At 37.1% G+C, this 27,807-nt stretch overlaps 2 protein-coding genes across 4 annotated transcripts in view; one reads left to right on the top strand and one right to left on the bottom strand.

Annotated features, from left to right (window-relative positions):
* Positions 1–27,807, bottom strand: part of cep89 (centrosomal protein 89) — an 88,929-nt gene that overhangs the window by 13,200 nt on the left and 47,922 nt on the right. For 2 of the 3 annotated variants that reach the window (XM_051900248.1, XM_051900249.1), the window contains one exon: positions 6,984–7,153. In XM_051900248.1, coding sequence (XP_051756208.1) covers positions 6,984–7,153 — 170 coding nt within the window. Of the gene's footprint in view, positions 1–3,180; positions 5,310–6,983; positions 7,154–27,807 lie in introns of those variants that run through there. The other variant, XM_051900250.1, reaches the window with a different exon arrangement.
* Positions 7,149–22,569, top strand: zgc:165481 (uncharacterized protein LOC100073327 homolog). Its single transcript, XM_051900253.1, has 2 exons — positions 7,149–7,306; positions 21,200–22,569. The coding sequence occupies exon 2, from the start codon at positions 21,214–21,216 to the stop codon at positions 21,985–21,987; it is 774 nt and encodes a 257-aa protein (XP_051756213.1). The 5' UTR covers positions 7,149–7,306; positions 21,200–21,213; the 3' UTR covers positions 21,988–22,569.

Genomic DNA, 27,807 nt, shown 5'->3' with positions numbered 1-27,807 from the left:
TAGATTTAACTACAGAAATTAATTACAGATATAATCACATGCTATTATCTTTTTAAATATAAGTACAATGTAAAAACGTGCACAATTATGCATTGTATCGAATGATTAATTTATATGTTACATAGTAGTTAAAGGGATAGTTCACCCAAAAATTAAAATCCTAACTAATTTACTCACCCTAAAGTTGTTCCAAACCTGTATGAATTTCTTTCTTCTGCTGGACACAAAAGAAGATATTTTGAAGAATACGGATAACCAAACAGTTGATGGGCTCCACTGACTTCCATAGTATGGAAAAAAAAGTACTTTGGAAGTCAATGGGGCCCCATCCACTATATGGTTACAGACATTCTTCAAAATATCTACTTTTGTGTTCAGCAAAACAAAGAAATACAGGTTTGGAACAACTTGAGGGTGAGTAAATGATGACAGAATTTTAGATTTTTTGGCGAACCATCCCTTTTTAAACCATTATAAAATAGTTAAAGACAATATAAAGTGAGTCAATTTCTCCCACATTCCCAGTATATGACATGTTGCTGACTGTATGGTGGAGAACAATGAGAATATCAAAATCAATAATCTCATAAATAAATTCAAACCACAATTGCAAGTTGCTTTGGTTAAAACATCTGATAACTAACTAATTATTAATATAAGTATTAGTATTAATAAAAGGTATTATATATTAAATTATTAATTACTGTGTGTATCTGAATCATGTCTGTGACTGTATCATAGCACTGAACTCACATTGTTGATTTCAGAAAAACAAAAATAGCTATAGACATTGTTGATTTCAGAAAAACAAAAATAGCTATGGATATGGGAATATTATAGTATCATTAATAGCTATGGATATGGGAATAGTGTTAAGTGTTAATCCATTAAAATCACATGGTTTTGTTAATGTACAATAGAAAAGAATCATCCACAGCATGTGTCCAGTATAATTTGCAGTATAATCTACATTTTACAGTCTCATCTGTTCATTTTACTTCTGAACATTACAAAGTTAAATTAGGTGCACAAATGGCCAATCAGCAGCATTAATCCAATGCACACACATATAACACTCCTAATATAATTCATTAGTGGTGTGTAATGGATTACAGACTTAATGAGAGATGATTCGTCCATACTACTGGAATGGATAAACATTTGGGCCAGCACATGCACACACATGAACACAAACCTACACTCACATGTGTGAGAGAACGACAAAGACTGAATGTTACTGCAAGACAATAGCGGCCATAATTTGTCTGTGATAGGCATGATTAGAAATATCATTTTATTTAATACTGAGACAAGTATTTTCTACACTGAGTGTGTGGAAATTAAATCAATGTTTCATCTAACCTCCAGCACTGCAGAGCAACATGCAGAATGCAATGCAGCTCACACAGAATGGCGGATAGGCAAATTAATGTTTTAACATATCACGACCCATCTTTACCCAAAGAAAACTGAGTGTCATTAAGTGCGGTAGGGTCAGGGTGACAGGGTGAGAATACAAGGGCTACAGGTCTTTAATTGCATAAGAGTATCTCATTACTTGTGTGTGTGAGTTTCTCTAATGAGGAAAAAATACCCAGATGTAAATACACATAAAAACTAATTCCAAGCAAAGACATGTGAGACGTATGCTGATGCATATGTGTGTTTTGAACTGTCAGTTCTGCTAAAATCACTTACACCATCCTGACCTACAAAATACAAAAACCTTTTCAGACTCCTTCATTTTTAAAACACTAACATGACAAGAGAGGTAAACACAAACTTTTCTATACTCTTTATACTCTAAGGTAAATGTGCCTCTCTGCTTTTTCAGATCCACACATATTTTCGTTCTTTCAATCAATGCCACATAACTGATAAATCCACAAAACTGTAATTCATCAAACTATGCTTTTCTGCAAAAAAGGTTTGCACATTACTAGAATGACAAGCCTTTTTGCAGGCTGTAATTTGTAAATTTTTCCATTGTTCGTCCGGCAGTCCCTCAGTCGACTCAACAAAGCGATACAAAATACAGCCATGTTCAGCTCAAGCAAAAGACAGGCAAGAGAAGGATTAACAGTGAGAGGAAACAAGACATTAAAATTAGGATGTTTTAGATATGAAAGAGGTATCCTGTGCCCTGGGTTTACCTCTGACCTGCTGCCACACACAGCTGTCATTCAACACTGCTGGGAGAAGAGGAATGACTTACAATAAATGACACATCACATGCCCATAATAATAAAACAAGAGGAAGACTATACAATTTGTCAAAGCGCTCATGTGTAATTTAGATATGTCCATTAATCTTCCCTTTTTTTTCTCTTGTCATTCTCTCTCTATACCTTCTGTTCTCACTCAAACAGCCAGGTGACATTTCAGTATATAACAGAGATTTTTTATCTCTCTTTCTCACACACAAATCTCAGAGCACACACACTAATCTCTATGTGATTGGAAGTTAATGTTTCAGCAGCCTACAGAAGCAATATGAGCAGCAAAAGTTTAGCCAGGTTAGATCTCTCCAGATCCCCGTGAGTGCCACCTTTGGCCCACACTTGAACTTTTTCTCTCACACTCACCCCCACACAGCACTGCAAACTAGCCCACAGTTGGAGTAAAATCCTTCAGAAATAAAGGGATAGTTCACCTGAAAATTAAAATTCTGTCATAATTTACCCATCCTCGTGTCATTACAATCCTCTATGATTTTCTTTCTTTTGCTCAACACAAAAGGAGGTATTTTGAAAAATGTCTTAGTTTTTGTCCATACAATTAAAGTCAATAGGGTTCAAGGTTGTTTTGGATCCCACTGACTTGCATTGTATAGATATAAAGTTATTCAAAATGCACTACTGTTGAACAGTTTGGGGTCAGTAAGATTTTTTTATTTTTTTGAAAGAAATTGATACTGATCAAAAGAGAAGACATTTATTGTGTTGCAAAAGATTCATATTTCATTCATATTTCAAATAAATGCTGTTCTTTCAAACTTTCTATTCATCAAACAATTCTGAAAAATTTCCACAAAAATATTAAGCTTAATAATACTAATATTAATTAATAAATAATTAATAATAAGAAGAAATGTTTATAGCAGCAAATCAGCATATTAGAATGATTTGAAGGATCATGTGACACTGAAGACTGGAGTAATGATGCTGAAAATTCAGCTTTGCCATCACAGGAATAAATTACATTTTAAATTAGAAAACAGTTATTTTGAATTGTACATTTCAGAATCGTACAGTCTTTGCTGTATTTTGATATATAAATGAAGCCATGAGCAGAGACTTCTTTCAAAAACTAAAAACAAGCTCAGAGATCACAAATCTTTTAAACAGCAGTGTGTATTCTTTTGTGCTGCACAGAGGAAAGTCATCAAGTTTGCAGCAACATGGGGGTGAGTAAATGATTTTTAGTTTTCAATTTTGTGTCATTTTAATAGCTATTGAGGAAGCTCATGAACATGGCATATGTTTTAATAAATCCGCCATTTGTGTGTATGCAAAATGTTTGTATTGAAAAGGTCCCAGGAGGGGCCCAGTTGAGTAAGTGTCTGTGAATCATTCACACATGAATGAGAAGCATACAACACAGCAAACAAGAGAATAATTACAATATTAAATGAATGTTCATTACACTTTTGAACATCACAGTGTTAAAAGAAATCGACACACACAGTTACAAACAAACACAGCACTAGACCAACATGCCACCACAAACACTTATAAACACTCATGAAGACAGAGAGGGAAAAAAAGCATCATGAGCTGTGGTGATAGCCATATTCTGCCATCACAGACATGTAACAAATAATGCCACATCTCTTCCTGAAAAAAACAGCCCATTCATTCACAGAGTTGAGTCAAAATTAAATGTTAAAAAATTCGAAACAAAAAACCAAGTGGTTAAAGCAGATGGGTGAACAGCTGCATAGTAAGAGCATGGATAGTAAATATTAACAAAGGAGTTGTCATTTCCTATTCATATTCTTCACAATGTCAAACACACATGCATAAAAACAAATTCTTCTGCAGGAGAAGTATTTTTACTGACATATCAAAGCTGACATTTAAAACCCTCACACTCAGGCTTGGGAAGGGAACTGACTTCAAAATGAGCTTTGATGTAAGGTTGAGACCACGAGAGAAAGAGAGAGAGAGGCTGTAAGCGTTTAATGGGTGAGCGAGTACACTGCAAGGAGAGGAGCTGAGTTGAGTTGGACATGGCTCAAATTCTGAACAAGAGTATAGTGTGTCATAGTTTGTGAGGATGAGCGGTCCAGACAGCAGAGCAGATCTGAGTCCATCAGTGTGCGTCTGTCCCTAGCTGGACACTGTATCCTGCCTTGACTGTCTGACTTGTCTCTGTCCTGTCTAGTTTAGACTATTGATATGTGAGTGTTGTGTGCACTTACACTACCGGTCAAAAGTTTTGGAACGATAAGATTTTTTAATGTTTTTAAAAGAAGTCTCTTCTGCTCACCAAGGCTTCATTTATTTGATCCAAAATACAGCAAAACAGTAATATTGTGAAAAATTTTTACAATTTAAAATGACTGTTTTCTATTTATATATATTTTAAAATGCAATTTAATTTCTGTGTTGGAAAAGCTGAATTTTCATCATTACTCCAGTCTTCAGTGTCACATGATCCTTCAGAAATCATTCTAATACTAATAACAATTCTAATATACTAACATTATAAGTGCACATTATACACATTATAAAACATTATAAAACAATAAAACAATGCAGTTTATGACCCCTTTAAAAAATCTTACCGCTCAAAAACTTTTGACCAGTAGTGTACGTCGCATGTTCATAACGTAAAAAAAAAAAAAAAAAATGATATATATATATATATATATATATCAAATCTGTCCAAACCTTTAAAGGAATAATTACATTCCAATAAATATGGTTCAGTTAGTTAGTTGTGCTAATGTATGTCTGTTTTCATACTAGCATATACACACCAGCATATACACGCTTATACTGACACACAAACATTGATGTTCTACAGAGCATGTTACTGAACTTAATAAAATCGTTTGACGTATGACTTACAACAAAATAACAAACAACAGCTCTACTCTGTACCATAAATAGCACCACAACAACCTTGAAAATGCTGCTCTGTGAGTTGTAATATAATATCTATTGGCTCCTGTCGGCCCTGAAGAAGTGGTAATAATTTTAAAAAGTGGAAAGGATGTTTTTTAAGACATGGTAAGGAAATGTAAAACCCATTTTTCCTTTTAACTAGATTTTCCTCTTCTTCTACAAGGCTGCCTGTGGCATCTGCAAGCAAATACAGATACATAAACATAGAATGTTGTACTATTTAGAAAGCAGCAAAAAGTATCTACTCTTCAAAATAGATAATTATAAAGTGCTCAGTTTTGCTGTTTGAGCAACATTATTTGAAAAAATAAAATAAATAAAAGGTAAAACTCCAATTTGTTTCTTAAAGTCCCTGTAAAGCCATATTAAAGTATGTGTTCTGAGTTTGTCACACCACAGAAAAATGTTATTAACCACCCAGCCAAATTTGAATGATTAAAAAAAAATTGCCAAGTAAATGAAATAAGTTATCAAAATCGTGAAAAAATAAGCAGTATTCTCTGCTCTCAAAAGCTGGGGGCGTGTCCGCTGTTGGCGCTGAAACCACACCCACTCGTCTTACTTGTCTTATGAGTCAAACATACTGATGCATATAAACAAAAGAATCACGTTAGAGGGTTGCAAAATTTAGTAGAGTTACTGTGGACTACCTACTAATTATAACATAAGCACACAAGGCAACTTACACTCATTGGTGGGCACGTACTGTCGACTATTGTCGATGTCAGCGCCGCGAGACGGGAGGATGAAGGCCAAGGCGGGAGAGTCTTTTCAGCCCCATTCACCAATAACAGCGGATTATCAGTGAATCCCAGTTGTCTCTGATGAAAGTTTGTAAAACTATCCGGTGTAAAATGATCACTGCAGAGACTAAATTAATCCACCCCTTCTCCATATCATCGTTTTTATGAAATTTAAATAAGGAGATCGAGCTGTTTTGTATATTATCGCAACCAGGTAATATGCATTTGTGTGACAAAGGCATTACTAGCTAGCAAAATGTAGGCTGTATAACGGTCATGACACTTGAGACAGAGCAGACGAGTCGCTCTAGCGTTAGGGGCGGTGCCATGCTTGGGGGCTCCAGTGCGTCATTGAGCCCGTGTTTTAGCTCCGCCCAAAAAATCCTGAACACAGAATTGGTGAAAAACTGTTTAAAATTTACAATTTAGTACTACATAGTTCACAGTCTTTGTAATGTGTTTCAGCAATACATTTGTAACATTTATAATGTGTTTAGAAACAATTCTCAGAATTGACTTTACAGGGACTTTAAATTAGTTATAATTAACTAACAATGAACAATTTTCACTTTATTAAATCTAGTCACTTATTAAATCTAGGTTAATGTTTAACTAAATAAATATGTGTGTGTGTGTATGTATATATATATATATATATATATATATATATATATATATATATATATATATATATAGATATGTACAAGAGTGCCCACTGATTCCAGTTTCTGAATCTTTTTGTAGAAACTGTAATACTTGTCTTATAAACCCAAAACTAAAATAAACTGAAATAATAAATCGGTATACAGGGCCATGAAAGAAAGCAGCAAATTAAAGAAAAGCAAATGTAATTTTGAGAGCTCAAAATTATGAGAGTACATGGAACATTTAGACAGATGAGCCTGCAGCTGTGCCAGCTTGTCTAGAGCCCCTCCTCTTTCTCTCTCTCTCTCTCTCTCTCTCTTTCCGCTGTCTGTTATTGGTTTGTGCCTTTGTGACAGCTGCTCCACTACTGCTCTCACCTCTTCTGCTGCATCCCTCTATTCACAGAAAGCAAGAGGGGGAGAAAGAGAGAGAGCGTGTATGTGCATGTGTGTGAGAGGATCACCTCTTCTGCTGCAGAGCTCCGTGCAGTTGTTCCTGTCTGTCTCTTAGTTGGCTCTGCAGGTGCCGGATCTCTCGTTGATAACTCGCTGCTTTTCCCGCAAAGTCTTCCTCCTGCTCGCGCAGACGGCGACCCAGCGCATTTACACTTGCTGACGCCTGCTGCTTGTACACCTAGGGTGGCCGGGAGAGAGATATGAAAACAGTTGTGCAGGAGCGCACTGAGGAACGGTGGAGTACCACTTAAACTAATAAAAAAAAAATCAAGGGAAAACAAAATAACTCAAACAACCCTGGAGGAGCCAGAGACAGAGACTACACAGCACGGTAAGACTAGAAAGAGAGCTAATGTGTGTGTGGAGACATGTTCATCTGTCTGGATTAGATGAAGTCTAACCAATGCAGGAAAAGTGACAAACTATTATTACATGTAAAGAGAGGAACGCTGAAGAAAGGGGAGGGTATAGGAGCAACGGAGAAGGTCTGAATTTACAGTTTAATAGCTGAGGTTGTAAACATTTATGAGGGAATATTTTACCTCTAGCTGGTTACCTTGTGGATGAAAAATAAACACGCATACACACACAATAATAATAATAATAAAAAATAAAAAAAACAGGTTGAAGGAAATACAGTTAATGGAGATGAATGAAGCAGAGATCTGATGTGTTGGGATATTGCAGTGATATGTTGAACTGCAGACTCAGGGCAGATGCATTACGGAGAGGAACAGATGTTGGCCTGTCTGCTGCTAAAACAGATGTGAGCTATTTAGATAAACAAACACACATTTGCGCAGCTACTGGGGTTTCTAGGGAGAGGCAGCCTGTTGATATAACTTATCTTCACATAGCAAAGGGCAATGAGACAATTACAGCCCCATGAGTAAACGTGAGTAGTCAGATATGCTCAGTCCATAATGCCTCATCGTAAATACATGACACCGGGGAGGATATGAGACGGATCTCTGAGAGACAATTAAGTGCAAAGAAAAACCAAGAGAGATAGACAAATGGACAGAAGGGCAATAAAAGGGAAAGAAACATTGCGACAGATAAGTTGATGCTGTGAGTTGTGCTCCTTGGTAACTGATGCTAGGCACAATTGTGATTTCCTTCAGAGATCAAAACCCAGAAGGAGGAATGCACAAATGAACATCTAATAATATCCAGGAAGAATATTTCCATATGCATGTAAACATGAAAACACATACGGATGCGTTTAGAGAGCTGATTAGCAATGGTAATGTTTTTAATGGACCCCCGTTATCATATCTGTTTCGAGCAGAGAATGAGCATGTGTGGAGAAAGTGGGATTGTGTGTGTGTGGAAGAGAGGGAGAGGTTTGACTGTACTTTGACTGTGGGGTTTTAGAACACATAGGGTTCAGTCTTTCCCTCACATATGGATCGTTAACACTCCACACAAACAAGTCTCAGTCAACAGCTCTTTCAGTGCATGTGTGTGTGTGAGCATTCAATTACAGCAATTCTGAGTCTCTCTGGTTCTCTCGTCCCTTTCTCTTCTAGAGATATTAGTGTTGTCTTGATCGTGTTAAAGAGCACCTGAGCAGCCACAAGACAAAACCACCAAAACCAATAAGGAGTACCGGAATTAATATTGCAAAGCATGCCAACATAAAGTGATTTCAGTGACTTTGGTGGACTGCAATGAGTGATCTGCACTATTATAAAGATGGTGCTTATGTGATTTCAGTTTTTTATGACATTTTATTTATATGATAGTGATATATTCATTTTGAGCTTGTGATAGCAAGCTTCTGGCCATACTGCTCTTCAGCATGCTTGCTTTCTTTTGAAATTCTCACCATCATGGTAAATCTATTTGCTGTTTGGATATTTCACTTCTGTTCTAAGTTTTTCTGTCTTTAGAAAGCCTCATACGCTGTCTATAATGGAGCTTTTCCATACAAAACTTCCTCTTATGAGATCTTAAGGAATCCGGTATATCAAATCTAGTGTTGTCAAAATGAATAGGCCCTACTCATGGCCAGATTCTTTCAGACAGTGGTTAGAATGAGGCTAAACACTGTAGGGAATTCTTTGGGAAGTTCAATCTGTCAACTGTAAATCAACCAGGGGTCAGAATCTTTTTTTTTTTAATAGGAAAAAACTTAACTGATCAACTCTATGAAACACCTCAAAGCCTGTCTTTTTGTATATGTTTGAGCTCTCTCTAGAATGAACATATCCTGTATCCAATTGTAATTGTTAAGATTTTTCATTATTATTATTATTATTATCATCATTATGGATCCAAGCATGAAGGGGGCGCTACAGCGATCAAAAACGTGAAAGCGCTCATTACTCCTAGACCATTTGTCCCAGACACAAGTGTCTTATATCTAGGGCTGTGTGAGAAGCAAACACAGCTGTGTGTCTCAGACAGCATGCAAATAATAAAATTATTTCTCTTTCACCTCTTCTTGCGCCTAAACAGACAAATTCACACAAATTTATCTCAAAATGCCCTGCCTTTGGGAGTATCCAGGTAAACGTAGTCGGTTATGGTTAAGGTTATGGTAAGCAGTAGAGAAAGAACGCATGTGTATCATCATTGGATCAGTGGATTAGTCTTAAAGTGACAGCAATCTAATATTCCTGCAGCTGTCTGTGTTTTTATTAAAATGCAAAAGACAAAGGGAAAATCACTCCCTGCTCTTCACTGAATAAAGTTTTTGTAACTTTAATAAGGATTATTTAATTTAATTATTTAAGAGATTATTTAATTTGTACAGTGAAGATTATATGCAGTGTTATTTTACATTTGATTACTTTAATCAATTTCTGTACCTGAAAACTACTGTTAGACCTACCTGAAAAACCTTAAAAGCACTGATTATTCCCATTTATATCTTTGTTCTATTGTATTTATTTATTTATTTATTTATTTGTGCTATTGCTTGTAGTTTATTTGTTCTTTTTTATTAATGACTGTTTACTTGTCTTTAATAATCTTTTAAATTTATATTAGTAGTTTTAGCTGTGGTATCGAAAATGGAATCGAGAATTGTTAAATTTCACTGGTATCTAAAATATTAGGTGTCATTATCTTATTTATTATAATACAAGGATACATGGGTCAAAAACAACAAAAATAATAACTATTTTATTTATTTATTACTTTTTTAGTGGTGGGGCCAGTGAAAATTCAGTGGGTCTGTTTAACTCATGGCCCTATGCATCTGTGAGAATTTTGAAAGAAATCGACCACAAGGGGGCGATAACACATTTTACAAGAAAATGTAAATGACTGTATTTTATGCAACGTTTCGCACATAAACACAATATTCACATCATATGATAGATCTCATTCGGAACAATTTTGCCTCAAGAACCACTGCTGTCAATCAAACTGTTAAATATTTGAGGATATCTCAAATAAAAAAAATAAAAAAAAACTACTTTTGCAAACTAGTTTTATGGTTTTTTGCTCAACCTCAATAAAACCAGAGCAGTACAATTCTCTGGACTCTCTAGGTCAATAGTTATACAAAAAAAGTTTAACTTTTGCTTTTGGATGGCTATAGTAGGGTCATTTCAAAATGTGGACTTGACCAAGTGTCCCCAAAAGCCTATAGCTCCTCTAGGAATGCTCAGATCTTCTTGAAAATTTGTAAGAACACATGACATATGACTCTAAATAAGCATGCGATCGGGAAATAGGTGCCTCTATAACAGTTAAAAAGGTGAAAAATGACAATGCGCTTAAAATTCATTGAAATTGCCATTATAACTAGATGGCTGCAGAGGACCACTTATTGGCTCATTCTGCTCACCAATATAATTCTTTTCACAGGTTTTGCATTTGAAACCATATTTAGACATTATAAAATCATTAACATTACAAATCACATTTTGTCAAGGTTTACCACTTCATTTGTTCATTTGAGGTATCAATTTTTGCAATTATATCGCATAATGATTACAGTGTAATCATTATGTGGCTTAATATTAAGTATTGGGGACACTTAATATTCAACAATTTTATTGATCTGACTGCACTGAGACCACTGTATGAGAAGTGAACTGAGCTAGATGACATCACTGTTTTCTCCAGAGATGCTGTATAGATAAACAAACTAAATTAATAACTAACGATTTTTGCAACAGAAATGAATCAACACTGAGCTTACTTCAAAGGGGTAGTTGATTATGATTTCACTTTTTTAACTTTAGGTAGTGTGTAATGTTGCTGTTTGAGAATAAACAACATCTGCAGAGTTTCGACACTCAAAGTTCAAATCAAAGGGAGATATTTTCTTTTAAAGAATTCTCTGTTTAAGGACAGTTTCTGTTTAAACGACTGGTATGGACTACAACAAGCTTCTTCCCAGGTTAATGACATCACTAACCCTAAAATTTACATAAATTCTGCCCCCGAGAACAAGCAACAAAGGGGTGAGGCCATGTTATTGCAATACACAAACACAAATGCAACAGCATGTCATAAAAGCAAAATGACAACATAAGTTATAACTGTAATTAAACTAAACTATACCTGTTCTGTCTTCATGCAGCATATATTCTCTGGCTCTGTAGGATCTTACAACAGTTCCCACATGAGCGATTTATAGACGATCATAGCAGAATATGCTAATCAATGACCTTAAGATAGTTAACTCCACATCAGCTACATAAATTAATCAACTAACCATTCAGAAATGTCCTGTTGCATTCTACATGTTGTCACTTCTTGAGTCTCTCCATCATTGTCTGACTCTGGTTTTAAATTACATTTATCTCACCTAAATGTTTGCTCACTCTATTTTTTGTTTTATAATGGGGTAGTTTTGTTGCACATGAGCTTACACACAGCACCAGGAATGATTTCAACCTTGAATTGAATTTACAAAAAAGACAAATAAACCAATTACAAGCAGAAGCACAAATAAATACAATAAAATAAAAATACAAATTAAATAAAGAGTGCTTTAAGGTTTTCTGGTAGGTCTACAGTATTCACATCAAGGAATACTACAGAAATTGAATAAATCTAATGTTTCATTGTATAAATTAAATGCAGATTAATTCTTCTCAATCTTTTGTTGTTTGATTAACAGTAAAGACAGTCAACAGCAGGTAGGCTGCTGTCACTTTAAGAGCTTATGCATGGATCCAATATACTGATACGCATGCATTTTCTTTTTCAACTGTTTAGGTTCACTTAAGACATCACCGACTGTGTTCATGTGAGTACTCACCAAGACGGGCATTTGACATGATGTTGTGTGTTTCTGAACGTTAAAGTGCAATAAGCCTCGAAAAAGCACTGTATCTGTGTGCGCTCAGGGTATGAGAGCGTGCATGTACTACTGAATGCTTTAAAATTGCTTCAATGTTTAAATTGACAATTCGTGCATATGATAAACTTTAGTAACGATGCAACACTGGCCAGGCTGGGCAAGTGACAATTCTGTCCCAAAACGTGAGCTAAAGTCTTGTATCGCAGCGTGCAGCTCGCTTGTACAGAAGATGTGGTGATGTGAAGCCATGTGCACATTTTGAAAGAGAGAGAAGATGCGGTAGCGCTGAATCACTCTCGCTGTTTGTGAAATTATGTCTCAGAAAGTTTTCAAATTACTGATTTGATCTGATAATCTGTGTGGATTAGTTTGCTCATTAAACCAACAAGCTAACTGAATAAATGTTTGCGGGAATTTCCCGCCTTATAAGCACGAAACCTGCGGGAATGAGTTAAATTATGCACAATACCCAAAATCCTGCGCCGAAATTCTAGCCCTGTTATATGTCATCCATTTATAATTAAAAGACAGGGACATTTGTGCATGTGTATGCAGTTGTTATAGGCTTCTTTCAGGTGTGCATCTCTTCAGCTCAACTGTGAACTACAAATAACCCTCATTTTCAGTAGAAAATCCCATAAAAAATTAAATAAAATAAAAATCACTTGTTCCCTCAATCTATTCCCCATCTCCCATGTAGCTTCCACTTAGACACAACACCTACAGAGCCTTTTTTCCTCAAATTCTGGTTACAAAAGCATCTTTGAAGCCAAGGGTCCCACTTAGGGACTTGTGAGTTAGGGCTGCTACAAATGACACACACATTACACAGCAGCTACCTCCCTTAGGGACCCGTTACTTACACAAAAGACTGGATACGTGATGTGTCATTTTCACTCTGCCTGCCCTGTTTGAGTGAGGAGGATGAAGACTTTTACACCTACAGCATTTTTACTAAGATTGTCTATGAGATCATGGAGATATATGTATGAGATGTATGGTACAGCTGGAAGATTACAGAAAGATAAAACTGAATGAATAATCTGATTGAGTTTCAGTCCTCTAGAATAGATAATACCATTCTAATCTAAACTTCTGAGTGAGTAATCTTTAAAATACTAAACTTCTTTCATACAGTACACACCTAAACAAAAGCACCTCACCCCAGATGCATCTGCTCTCTGACAGACGGATTCAGGTAAACAGGTTGATAGGATGCTAAACAAAAACAAACCCGCAGAGTAAGAACAAACACAGTTAATGCAACTGGAATTAATAAAACCGATTAATAAAATCGATGATCGATAAAACTTATCGATTAAGCAGTGTCATGCGTATGCGTGCTGCTCAACCGTTAAACTTGTAAAGCAGACACGAGGAAAAACGATGCTACGAGTTATGTTTGGGACCATTTTACAGCAAGAGTTACACCTTAATCTTGACTGTAAGTTTGCGTGTGCATTCACAGCCTTTTGGTTTGTGCAATTGTAAGTTGTAATATTGTGTTTATTTTGTGTAGGCCTATCTAGATCTGATTTATCTCATACAGGATGCATCTGGTTAAGAATTAATGCTGTAGTACTGCGTGCCGTTGATCATCTTCAGCTTCAAACAGCAATGCACAACTAGTAATTACTATGATTGCTACTGTCATATATAACATTACAAAGAGAACAATATTGTAATAAAACATTGTGAATTATTTGGGTTTAGTTGTCGTGTTTAATCGCGTTGGTCCAGGAAGTGTGAGACATTCCGAATAGTACGTAACTTACTTCAAGTTCAGTTGTACATTCGCATCATTTTGTGCAGATAAAATATGTAATATTATTTTTATTTTGTATATATCCGATTACGCTCATATAGGATGCGTTTCTTTGAATTAAATAACGCGCTAGCAAAGTGCTCCAGTTTACCGGTGTTCATTCAGCTCAAGCAGCAATGCACGACTAATTATAACTACGATTGGGACGGTCATATTATATAACATTAATAAAAACAGTATTGTAATAAATCGTTGTGAATTAATTTAGTTTAGGTGCCGTTTTCAGTGTGTTGTTCCAGGAAGAGCACGTTCACAACAGGAGTACACATTCTGACAAGCACGCATCTGAGGTGGCATTTTTGACACGTTGTATCAGTCGTTATGTTTGATTAATAAATAAGTCATTTAATTAAATGATCAATCACATTGACTCATTTTACAATCCTACTAGCCCTTTATTTAGATTAAAAACCCTTCTCATTCATTTGGTAAGGAACGTGGCGTTTTGTGCAGCATTTGCACACCCTGTCATGCTGTGGACTATATGCCACTGCAGTAGACTCTTATTGCAGTATTAAGGCTAACGATTAATCGATTAATTGATCGTTAATTTAAACGACGATCGTTCATGGGAATTTGTGTAAATTGACATCCCTACTGACAAGACACAATCAGTTAAAAAAGTACACCAACACAACAAAGGGTATGAATTCATTATCTTTTCGACATAACATGGCATACATTTATCCTCAAGCATACAAATAAACATTTAACCTCTTGACAGAAGCTGAAGAGCAGGAACAGATGTTCACCTGTGTGTATATGAAGATTCTCTCACAGTGGTGGCAAACACATTTCTTTCTCTTGTCCTCAAACTACAGGAATAATGACATGGTCCTAATCAATTTGCCTGACATACTGTATGGATCCAATTATTTTAGCTGGCAGAATAGATTAGCAGCACAGACCTGCAATCTGCTTTTGAACAGGGTTCAAGAAAAAACACTTCTACTGTCTTCTGAAAAGCTCAGTTCACTCTATCATTGTCTCCATCCTTTCATTCTATTACAATCTCTCCACAGACGCAAACATGTTACTGCAGTACTTCAGCATTTCAGATTCTCTAACTGTGCAAAACTCATTGTAAGATGAATCCAGTCTCATTCTCTTTAAGATGACAGTAAGTAGCAAAAATTGGACAGAGCAAGCAGGAAACACTTTTTCACTGCTGTGCTCCAGTTGAAGATACAGCACAAGAGAGTGTTCATATATATGCACCCTGAGCCTGATTCACAGTTAAAACATTTGTGAAATGACAGATGATTATGCACAGACAAGGCAAATTTGTGATCTAACAATTTTTAATCTTAGTAATCACTATCATAGCTCAACACAGAGTTGTATAAATAGCTAGTATAAATGAGAGCATGATGGGGTGCTTAGTATTGTCTGTCACTGAGGTATTTCTTGATTTGTGCCAATTTCCTATAATTGAGTGAAATGCAGCAGACTTCCCTGTGCTCTGAATCCCTACCCTGAAACTGCAAGAATTAAAGAAGTTACATAGACATTACTGCCTGTTCATAAGATCTGCTGTCCAACCTAATAAGATAAATGATCACATTCAGTACACAAGGATGCAGTATAATATTATTAGTGAAAGAATGATCATATTGAATCTCACAGTTATGAGATGATGTTAATATGATAATAAAGGCTGAAAATACAGGTTTATTTGGGTTTGGGCTTGACAGAAACACCACCCTCTTCGGTTTAACACACTCATTGCCAGACTTTAGACTACTTTAGAATACTGATATAGATACTAATTTAGAAATTTATCTCAAAGAACTTGCGCGAGTCTGGCTTTGGAAAACAGAATCAGTTTCAAACCACAGCCTTGAGTAATGAAATATTAACAATTATGCTTGTGCCTTAAGAGCAGATCCCAGCATCCAGTGAGCTTCCCTTTGTAGCTCACTATTCATAATCATAATCTATAAATGACTGAATACAGCTTTAAATAGCATTGCTTTATTGTTAAAACAGACAAGCACTCACAGTTCCTCTTTTGCTCCTCGCTCTCACCCCTTGTAACTTACATATACATGATGGTCTAAATAATTGAGTTGACTTTGGATTCTCAGGTCTCTGGAGGGCAAGATGAATGAAGCGACTAAATTTAGGAAGTCTAAGTGATTGCACTTAAAAGTGACTTAATGAGCTGTGCGTGTTGCTGTATGTGACGTCTTGCTGAAATTCATACAAATAAGGAGCTTTGATTCACTTATCTGATCACACACTGCACATCTCCTGGAGTATGATTACAAGAGATGCTAAGTGTTTACACAATATACAGTGTGAGCTATATTAGTACTTTTTTTTTTTTTTATCTTAAAGGGATAGTTTACTCAAAAGCAAAAATTCTGTCATCATTAACTGGGGCTGTGAACCACGCTCCGCACCCAGGAACCAATTGTCCAACCGTGAATGCTTAGGGCAAGGCGGAGGGTTCCATTCAAGCCCAATTCCTGCAGAGGCCCAGGAAAGCATTGACCTCAACTCTGACTTCGACTCAGCGTGAGCGACCACCCCAGAGGGGGAATATCAGCTTCGTCTTCATTCAGCTAGTGAATCGAAATCAAATCAATATGTGAAATTTGTGTCGATGCCCATCCCTAAATAAAATAATGAAACCGTGTCCCTGTTTGTGCTGACAAAACCGCAGAGTATTGGCCTGTGTCTGCTTCACTGTGTGGAGACGAGCTTTAATATCCAACGGGACTCAGCAACAATAAAAGACCATTTTATTTATTTGTGAAATCTCCAGTCTGGACTGCTACATGTTCCTATTAACTAACTGGACTGCACTGTTAGTTTAGTGGGAGACCTGCAGTCAGGCTCACAGCAGTCCCACAATTACAAGAAAATATTAAATAATTTCACCTAAAAAGCAACTCTGAAGTATTCTGTAGGGTTAATGTTTCCATGGAGGTGAAAGGAGAATATGCCAAATCATAGTGATGTCCGCTGACAGCCTTATAGCATGTCTTCCACACATTTCCTCTTTTAAGGTGTGAGGCTCTTGAAGTATTCTCAAAATGGTGTCTGTTTTTGCTTTAAAGCATTAAATATTTGCCTGTTTTCAGATGTTTGATATGTCATTATGACAGAATCTCTGTGTGAAGTTGTCTGTTGAAAGAGAGTTTTCTGACACTAATAGTGTTGTCTCAAACATACAATTTCATTTTAGAATAGAAAAAATACTGTAAAACATTCTGATTAAACATCTGCCAACTCATCCTAACAGATTTTTCCAGGAAGATTGCCAAGTACACATCAACATGTTGCTCTCCTGAGTGACATGAAATGGCTCCTGTTACAATTATAATTCATAATCCATGACATTCATTAGGCCCCCATTTCAATGCTTTTTGTGAGTTAATATTACAATGACAAAATTGCTTTTGCCCATTTGAGCTACAAATGAGCTTCTTATATTAGATTTGAAATGTAAAATAAGATGACCTTTCAGACCAGAACACAACTGTCCTCTGAAAAGCATGTTAAAACGCCATATGTCATTACTGCCAGGAGAAAGGAAAGGAGGGAGAGAAGAACAGAGAGGAAAAAGAAAAGCTTTCATGCCCTAGTACACATTGGAGTGACAAATACTGCAGTACATTACCATTACTACATCAATCAATGCCATTCTCATTCAATATGGATCAATATCCATAATAGTTCAATTCATGTGAAGGTTTTTATTTTAAATCACACAGATATGCAAAAAAAAGCTCAATCCCAAAACAGGGACTGGAAACAATGACTCTGTTAACTGGTAATTTGAAAAGGCTCTGCTAATACAGTTTGAACCCTAAATAGCCTACAAGCCTGTTTTCTTATTGGGCTTCTATTGACAGCCTCTGCTGGCTATATTTTTCTATCCAGCAAAGCAAAACAAATTCCTCTCAGAAACACAATTATGCATGGGCATTGTTGTCATTAATAATAGAGACAGGTTTGTATGCTGGAGGACCATGCTCTTTGCCCAAAGGGCCGCTATTTTATTCCTCTAACAATTGGTATCTCTTTCTTCAGTATGACAACGGCTGGGTGACATTAGGGAAACAAAAACAGTTGGCTCCCCAAGACGACAAAGCAAAATCCCTACGTCGATCCCACATTTCTTTCCGTAATTAATTTCACAAACAGCGATTAACAAAGCAGCCTAATTAGGCCTTTAGAGAGTTACACACTGAATGAGACATTGAAAACATCCATGTGGCACAGTAGGACGCTTCCTGTGAAGACTTAATAGCATGGGTGTTCATATATATAATGTGACACTAACAATGCACTAATGCATGATTGCATAACACACTGTAGGAACCTCTTATTGTATGAAATCACCAAGTCACTAAACGCACAGATTTGTTTAATGTCAATGTCATTCATTTTTAATGACAGCTCATTTCAGCTAGATTATGAATGCTGATACAAAAAGTGTCTGCAATCAGTAACATAATTAACTAAATTAATCAAGATCTAATATGAATTAGTAAGTCATTGTACTGTAACAAACTTAGAAATGAGTTTAGTATAAGATTACGATATCATGGCTCAAAAAAGGCAAGTTGAAGATCTTTAAGCAGCAGTCAGACTTTATTGAACAAACTCAAAAACACACAGGAGCACAGGAAACATGCAGGCGTAACCTTAAAGAGACCTTAAAGAGATGAGAATGGACAAAGACCAACTGAAAATGAGGGCTATTAATAGTTTTTGTATTACATCACACAGTGGTGTGTGACTTCATGACAGCATTGATAAAGCACAACTCCCTCACACCTTCAGCAGTCATACATCTCTATATAAGAGCTTTACTACCACTGAACTTCACTGTGGGAACCAGACACTTCTCACTGTACTCCTCCTCTAGCAACACCATAACATTTTGGATACTATTAGGTCCAAAATGATTGACTTGGTCTCATGAGACCAGAGTATGGATTCCCAGAAGTGTATATTTTGTAAATATGGGCTTTGGAAAAGGCTAAATGACTTTATTGTTCTTTGGCTACAGTGGGTAGTTCCAGTGTGAACAACCATGCATGTCACTGCAGGCTGCATCTCTGTGAGATAAACAGTCACTCTTTTCGTAGCTTTTAATGGCTCTGAGACACTCTTTGTCTAGCAAAAAAAAAAAAAAAAAAATCACAACACTAAATGAAAGCTTAAAATGAAGGCCCGATTATTTCAGGGGCCTTGTCACAAGTCCATTGTTTTGAATTTCTGTGTTACTTTTGCTATATTTTCACACTTAAAACAATGATTTGGTAATCCTCTTGTACGACTGTCCTCTTTTGTGCTAAGAAATAAGTCTCCTGACAGTTCTCTCCCAAGTGGTTCCACTGTTGTCAGCATTAAGTCTGAGAATGATTCAGTGGGCTATATAACATTTAATTGTCAAGAAATTACTTCTCTTTAAATGTTTTGGTTCAACATACTTACCTGTTGATCAAAAAATGCCTTAAACTTACACCAGAAAAAATTTATTTAGTTTTATTTAGTAACTTTCAGGAGGGTGTACTCAACACAACATTTTATGACTTTGATAAGAAAATCTTATTTTCCTGGATAATTTTGACATGCTTCTTTGGTAATTGATCAAGTAGACTTGTTGGAACATTATATCTCTAAAGAACCCTAACATGTCTTATAAGTAAAGAGTAATGGCTGAATTTGTTAAGTTTCAGAGGGGGTGTACTCATTTATGCTGTGCACTATATTATATATATATATATACACACACACACACACACACACACACACACACTATATTGCCAAAAGTATTGGGACACTCCTCCAAATCATTGAATTCATGTGTTCCAATCACTTCCATGGCCACAGGTGTATAAAATCAAGCACCTAAGAATGCAGACTGCTTCTACAAACATTTGTGAAAGGGTCGCTCTCAGGAGCTCAGTGAATTCAAGCGTGGTACCGTGATAGGTTGCCACCTGTGCAATAAGTCCATTCCTGAAATTTCCTCACTACTAAATATTCCACGGTCAACTGTTAGTGGTATCATAACAAAGTGGAAGCAATTGGGAACAGCAACTCAGCCACAAAGTCGGTCAACTCAGCAACTCAGCTCAGAAGTCTGCAACTTTCTGCAGAGTCAATAGCTACAGACCTTCAAACTTTTTGTGGCCTTCAGATTAGCTCAAGAACAGTACGTAGAGAGCTTCATGGAATGGGTTTCCATGGCAGAGCAGCTGCATCCAAGCCTTACATCAAGTGCAATGCAAAGCGTTGGACGCAGTGGTGTAAAGCACACCGCCACTGGACTCTAGAGCAGTGGAGACGTGTTCTCTGGAGTAACGAATTATGCTTCTCTGTCTGGCAATCCGATAGACGAGTCTGGGTTTGGCGGTTGCCAGGAGAATGGTACTTGCCTGACTGCATTGTGCCAAGTGTAAAGTTTGGTGGAGGGGGGATTATGGTGTGGGGTTGTTTTTCAGGGGTTGTACTTGGCCCCTTAGTTCCAGTGAAAGGAACTCTTAATACCAAGACATTTTGGACAATTTCATGCTCCCAATTTTGTGGGAACAGTTTGGAGATGGCCCCTTCCTGTTCCAACATGACTGCGCACCAGTGCACAAAGAAAAGTCCATAAAGACATGGATGAGTGAGTTTGGTGTGGAGGAAATTGACTGGCCAGCACAGAGTCCTGACCTCAACCCGATAAAACACCTTTGGGATGAATTAGAGCAGAGATTGCGAGCCCAGGCCTTCTCGTCCAACATCAGTGCCTGACCTCACAAATGCGCTTCTAAAAGAATGGTCAAAAATTCCCATAAACACACTCCTAAACCTTGTGGAAAGCCTTCTCAGAAGAGTTAAAGCTGTAATAGCTGCAAAGGGAGGGCCGACTCCATATTAAACCCTACGGATTAAGAATGGGATGTCATTAAAGTTCAGGTGCACGTAAAGGCAGGCGTCCAAAAACTTTTGGCAATATAGTGTATATATATATAAATTAGATTTAGTGGCATCTGCAGTCAAGAGAAAAATCTTACCTCTTCTAACCTTACACCTTGAAATAAAAAAAAAATTAGCTTATACTGTATCGCTGTATAAGTACATGTTTTACTCTGTGCTAACATCCTGTTCTTGTTTCCCAGAGCATGAGGCCACGATGAGCTGTGCTCAGGCTGGACCGGAGGAGGGCTCCACTAATGCCAGCGTTACTACTAACACCAGCCTCAATGGCACCACCAACGATGAGTTGGAGTGCAAAATCTGCTACCAGCGCTACAACGCACACGGCCGCAAGCCCAAGATTCTGGACTGTCTGCACCGTGTGTGTGCCAGATGCCTCAATAAGATCCTGGACATTGGGGACGGCTCAAGCTCCATCAGCTGCCCTTTCTGCCGTCACGAGACGCAGGTCAGTGAGTACGAAGTGGCCAGGCTGCCAGATGACTCAAACATCATGTCCCGTCTTGCCGTGCGCGACAAGTCCTGGAGCTCGGACAACAGTAAGGAGGTAGTGCTGACTCCCAAGAGCCTGTCCTCCAATGATAGCCCATCCCACGACTCCTCCAACTGCCTGGTCATCACCATCATGGAGGTGCAACGGGATCAGCAGCACTCGCCCAGCCAAAACGGCAGCTCTGATTACTATGGCGACCATAGTCTGGACTCAGTCTCAGTAGCGTCCAACAGCGGTGTAGTGGATCAAGATGCACTATCCAAGTTCTGCAATCACGTTCCGCGGGTCTTGGTGTGGCTGCTGGGCTTTTTCTACTTTGGTTCGCTGCCACTTGGCATATACTTGCTGGTGATCCAGAGAGTGACTCTGGGGATTGTGTGCGTGAGCCTGGTGCCATCCAGTCTCACAGTCTGTCTGGTCTACGGCTTCTGCCAGTGTCTGTGCCAGGGCATGTGCGACTGCTCCAACAGGGGGTGATTGGTACGAAACAGGCCACTGAAAATCAGGCTACATCATCCTACCACACCAAGAGAAGATAAAAATAAGCTCTAGGCATCTGAATCTTCTCGCTGCAAATCAAATGCAATTTGTACCTTCTTGCTTTGAAAGGATGTGTACAAACAGCTCTGATAAGAGGATAAGTGAAGCATTAAAGAGGAAGGTCAGTCTGAAAGAAACACTATTAGCTTAACATAGCTTCTGCACACACCCTTCAAGCTCATTCTAAAGTAAAAATGCTGACCTAAGTTCTCCATGCAGATCAGATGATGATGCATGAGTGGGAGTTTATCAAAGAGGAGCAGATGGACTTTATGTGTACAGCCATGCAGAGTGGATGGGCCACAAAGAATAAAGTTTTATTGTGGTTGATTCTCATTGCTGTGAAATAAACTACGTGCCCTGATTATCAATGAAATGGCTCCATGAGCAGCACTGTTACAGGTTGATAAGACTGGAATAGTCTGTCTGGTTAAAGACTTTTACTGTAGGTATTACAAAGTGAAGAGATGGGTAACCATAACCGTATGAGGGGGCCTTTAAATAAAGAGATTTGACCCATTTTGTTGTTCTGTCCATGTGTTTAAAAAGACCCTCCAGGACTCTTTGGATTATGCCATGTTCATCAGGACTATGGAAATCATAACCAGTCATAACCATGTCACACTACAATATACTTTTCTCTCTCGCTGACATCAGAATGTGAAAATGTCCCTTTGAGATCATGACACAAATTGAAAGGGTGTTCCACACTTCCTGGCTGAGCTGACATGATTAAAACACTCCTGGAATTCAATAACAGAGCACAAACTGTCTATATAACACCACATGTGCTGGAATGCAGTTAAGGAGGGGGTGCTATTGCACTAGATGAGTGGAATATCTTATCTAAACTCATTGACACCTGGCCTGCATCTAGGAGCATTTGAAGAGAGTGCCATTTTTTGAATGACAGTGAATCTCACAGCTATAGTTGTGGTGATGCAATCAGTCCAGGCTCAAAGAAAAATCTAATCAAAACATTGCAAAATCCTTGTCCATTTAGATAAAACCTTTGCTCTAAGCCTTAACCTAAACCTTAACCTTTATCTAAAATCTATATCTTTAAAGGTAACATTGAATCTAACAACTACAGTGGCTCTGTAACCCTTCACTCAAGCCTATGTTTCTTCTCCCTGCAGGTCCTTTACGGGGCCTTCACCTTGAGTTCCAATGAGAGCCATTCTTCATTCTAAACTTGAGCTAGAGGCAGATTTTGAATTTCAGAGAACATCAATGTGATATATTGAAAACAATGAGAAAATTTGCATGAACTATGGTTGGTTTAACAACAATTTAATTGAACACAGCCATGAGAATGTATTTCTGAGCAATCGAGAATCAAACCACCTCCTAATCACCGCACACCACATTCTCTAAAAGTAATTCAACAATCAGGGAAGGACGGCTAAGCGTGCAATCTAAAAACAGCTCTCATCATCACAAAATTCCATTTAGGACTGTATTTATACACACAATCAAATATTCAACATCTTTTTTTCTGCCGTTTCAGGCAAATGTGCTGCATTAATTTTAATAACCTGTGAATAATTTACACACAATATTCTCTCCTCTTGTAGGAACTTCCACATACATCCTTTTCATAGACTTGTTCCCTCTTTTCTTTCACCCACCTCCTCATCTCTCTCATTAATTCAACCATCCATCCAATTATTAATTTCTAGTTCTTTGTGTATCCTTCCTTGTCTTCGCTTCAAAATTCTTTATGTTTTGGAATCGGCTTAAGCAGGTACAGCTCTGTTCATCCCACACACACACACACACACACACACACACACACACACACACACACACACACACACACAAGCAGCGCTGCTCTTCTGCTACAGTCAAATCTGAATCTGAAATCTTAATTAGTGGCAATGGAGTGAGGGTTGTCAGTGAACGAAAGTGTGTGTGTGTGTTGCAGCTGTAAAAGGAGGTGTGCTAAGCCGTACCAAGTAGCCTAATTTATACAAGGTGGATATGTCTACAGATCAGGGCTAATGTCCTTAAAACTGTCTGACCGCACCGCACGTCACCATGGGCATCTGTGATTTAAGAAGAAAGCCAAACGCATTCTCCCTTTGACAATACAGACAGACAACAAACTTGACAATGATTCTCTAGCCACATATAAGGTTTAATTCATTGAGTTTTTTTTCACATCACAAGCTCTGCAAATTGCTATATTTTCAAGACAAATCATCCACACAGTTCCTTGACTGTGCAAGGAACTCCACACAACTTTTCACATAATTGCATGCGTTTAGATGAGAGTGGTGAAACAGAATATGGTTTATTGAGATTGTCAATTGATACAAACTAACTTCACAATGTGCCTTGTGAGCAGGGCTGACAAGACATGTCTGTTTTTAAAATGGAAATCAAATGTTCAGATGAAATTAAATTTTTTTATACTTTTTATTATTAAAAACATGGAAACATTGTTTTATATAAAATAATATTTATTAATTTATTAATAAAATGATATTTATTCATTTATTTATATTTAAAAATATATGTATTTAAAAATAATAAACTGTATAAAATAATACATTACATATATTTTATTATAAATTATTTAAAAATGACCCATTTCTTAAAATAATTTTTTACTTTTTTATATGAAATCCCTAAAATACTGAACAAGATTACAAAGGGAAAACTCTCCTTTAAATGTCTGAATGGAGTTATCACTGGATGATATCACTTGAAAAGATGCAGTCAGAATAAGTAAAATATAAATTACTCTTACAGCCATTCTTATGCTGGAACACACAACCACATAAACACTTTTCCCCTCTGTAGCCCATGCATGAAGCTCTTATATTTTCTTAAAAGATCACGCGCACTATCTCATGCAATCTATCACATAACTTCAGCTTGAAAGAGCACAGGAAAGAGCGAAAGACTCAAAAATAACCCTAAAGAACACAATGTCTGCAACAGCAATGGCCCTCTTTTAGCCTCTCTTTCTTTATTTCTTTCTCTCTTTTTCTTTCGCCCTCTCTGTGATTATGTTTAAGACTTCATTTTCCAGTATATTGCAAAGATTTATATTACTGTCTGATTTCACAATAGGGCCATATTTTATTCTTTTTGAATAAAATTATATATAAAATTATATATATACATACAGTACAGTATATATTAGGGGTGCAACGGTTCTCGGTAAAAAATCGAACCGTACCGTTCTCCACTTACGGTTCGGCACACACTTGCACCGCGGTCCATCTCGAATGACGACGCATCTATAGGCTAATATGGTTTGTTTAAAATAGCAACATGGAAAACAGAACAGCACACGTTGCTATCTGTGTTTGAACTAAACACATTTAAGCCTTGCTAATTTAAACATTCGAGTGCAGGACGTGAAAGAGAACTTGTACGCGCTGTGAGAAGATTTGTGTGCGCGCTCATCAGAAGCGTGTTCACGCTTATTTCAGACAGCACGCAAATACTGAGTTCTCTTTCAAGTCTTGCGCTTTAGCGGACAAATTCATACAAAAATTATGTCAACAAGCCCGTCTTGGCGAGTGTCCTAGCAAACATAGTCGGTTATGTCTTAAGTGAACATATAATAGTCGAGAAAGACATTGCATGTGTAACAGTATATGTACTGGATCGTGCATGTCTTAAAGGGAAAAAAAAAACTATTCCTGCTCCCTGTGTTTTTAATGTTAAATCAAACAACAAATGACAAAGAAATCACTCACTGCTCTTGACTGAATAGCCTTTGTAACTTCAATAATGATTAATCTTTATTTAATTCATACAGTGAAGATAATATGCCGTGTTATTTTATATTTGATTACTTTATCCATTTTCTGTACCTAAAAAGTACTGTTAGATACCTGAAAAAACTGAAAAGCACTGTTTATTTAATTTGAATATTTGCTCTATTGTATTTATTTGTGATGTTACTTGTAGTTTGATTATTTGCTCTTATTTTTTTTATTTTTATTTGACAGTAGTCCTATTTTCCCTGAACATAGCACATACGGAACCGTACCGAAACCGTGACCCTAAAACCGTGATACAAACCGAACCGTGAGCAATTTGAACCATTGCACCCCTCCTAGTATATATATATATATATATATATATATATATATACACATACATACATACATGCACACACACACATATATATATATATATATATATATATATACACACACACACATATGCAAAAGCAAAACAGCCTGTAGCATTGCACACATACTGTCAGAGCTCACAGGAGCTATGAAGACTCGAGTCAGCCAATCTCCTGTATTCCTGTTGTTACTATAGAGACTGCTTGCATCAGGATGAAATGAAGGAAGCATGTGAACTTTTCTATGTGCACAGAACAGAACTCACAGGCCAGAAACAAAAGCCTCAGCTTCTGCTGCTGAAATAAGACACTTCCTGAATGCAAGTAAATATGAATTCCAATTCATATTTCACAACAAAATAATAAAAAAATGTTTTACATAATAACAGACATCTTTACAGACATGAAGCCTAGGACTGTTATCCTGTTACTGTGAAGCTGTTTTGAAACTACTGAATCTGTAGCACTATTTAAATAAAGGAGACTTACAAAGGTAACATTACAAAATTCACTAACCTGATGTCATCAGAAAAGATACACTCACCAGCCACTATATTAGGTACACCTTACTAGTACTGGGTTGGACCCCCTCTTGCCTTCAGAACTGTCTTAATTCTTTGTGGCATAGATTCAACAAGGTACTGGAAACATTCCTCAGATATTTTAATCCATATTGAGGACCAGGATTGATACGTGCTTTCATGTTGTTTACACTAAATTCCTACCATCTAAACGTCGCAGAATAAATTGAGACTCATCAGAACAGGCACCATTTTTTCAGTCTTCTATTGTCCAATTTTAGTGAGCCTGTGTGAATTGTGGCCTAAGTTTCCTGTGTTTAGCTGACAGGAGTGGCACCTATGTGCTCTTCTGCTGCTGTAGCCCATCTGCTTCAAGGTTTGACATGTTGTGCATTCAGAGATGCTCTTCTCCAGACCTCGGTTGTAACAAGTGGCTATTTGACTTACTGTTGCCTTTCTATCAGCTTAAGAGTTGAACAGGTGTACCTAATAAATTGGCCAGTGAGGGTATATTTTATAAATAATTACCTAGTTCTGGCATTAAACTCTTGATGGCGCAGGCTGATAGGTCTTTAACTCATTTGGTAGCGATAATGTCATTATCTACATAGCACAGCTGATTGGTTGCTGTTGCATCAGCGGCCAATGAGCTGCAGCTCAACATTCAAACAAATAATGGTAGTATTGCTGTACGCATCTGAACACATCTGGAATCAACATCTAAGATCAGTGATTGATGTTTTATTCCACATCTCTGTGCATATTGTGTGGTCCGGTTATTAATTCCTAAATGGAGCAATCTTTACAAGTTTTAAACTAGCTTTATGTTAGAAATGTTTTAAACGAGCATCATGTCAACTGCAGGTGTTTATGCAGCAGCAACGGTCTATTGTATGTCATTGCTGTTGCTTTTTATACACTGTTTAGCACGGATATGAAAACAGTTGAAGTGATATAAGCATTTGCGCTTTAAACGGCGTTTACCATAATTAGTGGTATAACTTAATGATGTATTCATTTATTTCCAAGAGCAATGTTTTCATTAGCTATGCTAAATGTCTGTGGTTGATTCAGATGCTTGTGTGTCTGAGTCACGATAAAAGAACAATCGATACAGTTAAACTAAGTGTCATGCTCATA

The sequence above is a fragment of the Ctenopharyngodon idella genome, chromosome 7, assembly GCF_019924925.1.
Source record: "Ctenopharyngodon idella isolate HZGC_01 chromosome 7, HZGC01, whole genome shotgun sequence".
Taxonomy (NCBI): Eukaryota; Metazoa; Chordata; class Actinopteri; order Cypriniformes; family Xenocyprididae; genus Ctenopharyngodon; species Ctenopharyngodon idella.
Note: the sequence above shows the minus strand (reverse complement) of the source record. Positions and strands in the feature narration are given on the sequence as shown.

Coding starts and splice junctions, on each gene's coding strand:
- zgc:165481 (XM_051900253.1), top strand. CDS start 21,214: ATGAGCTGTGCTCAGGCTGGACCGGAGGAGGGCTCCACTAATGCCAGC.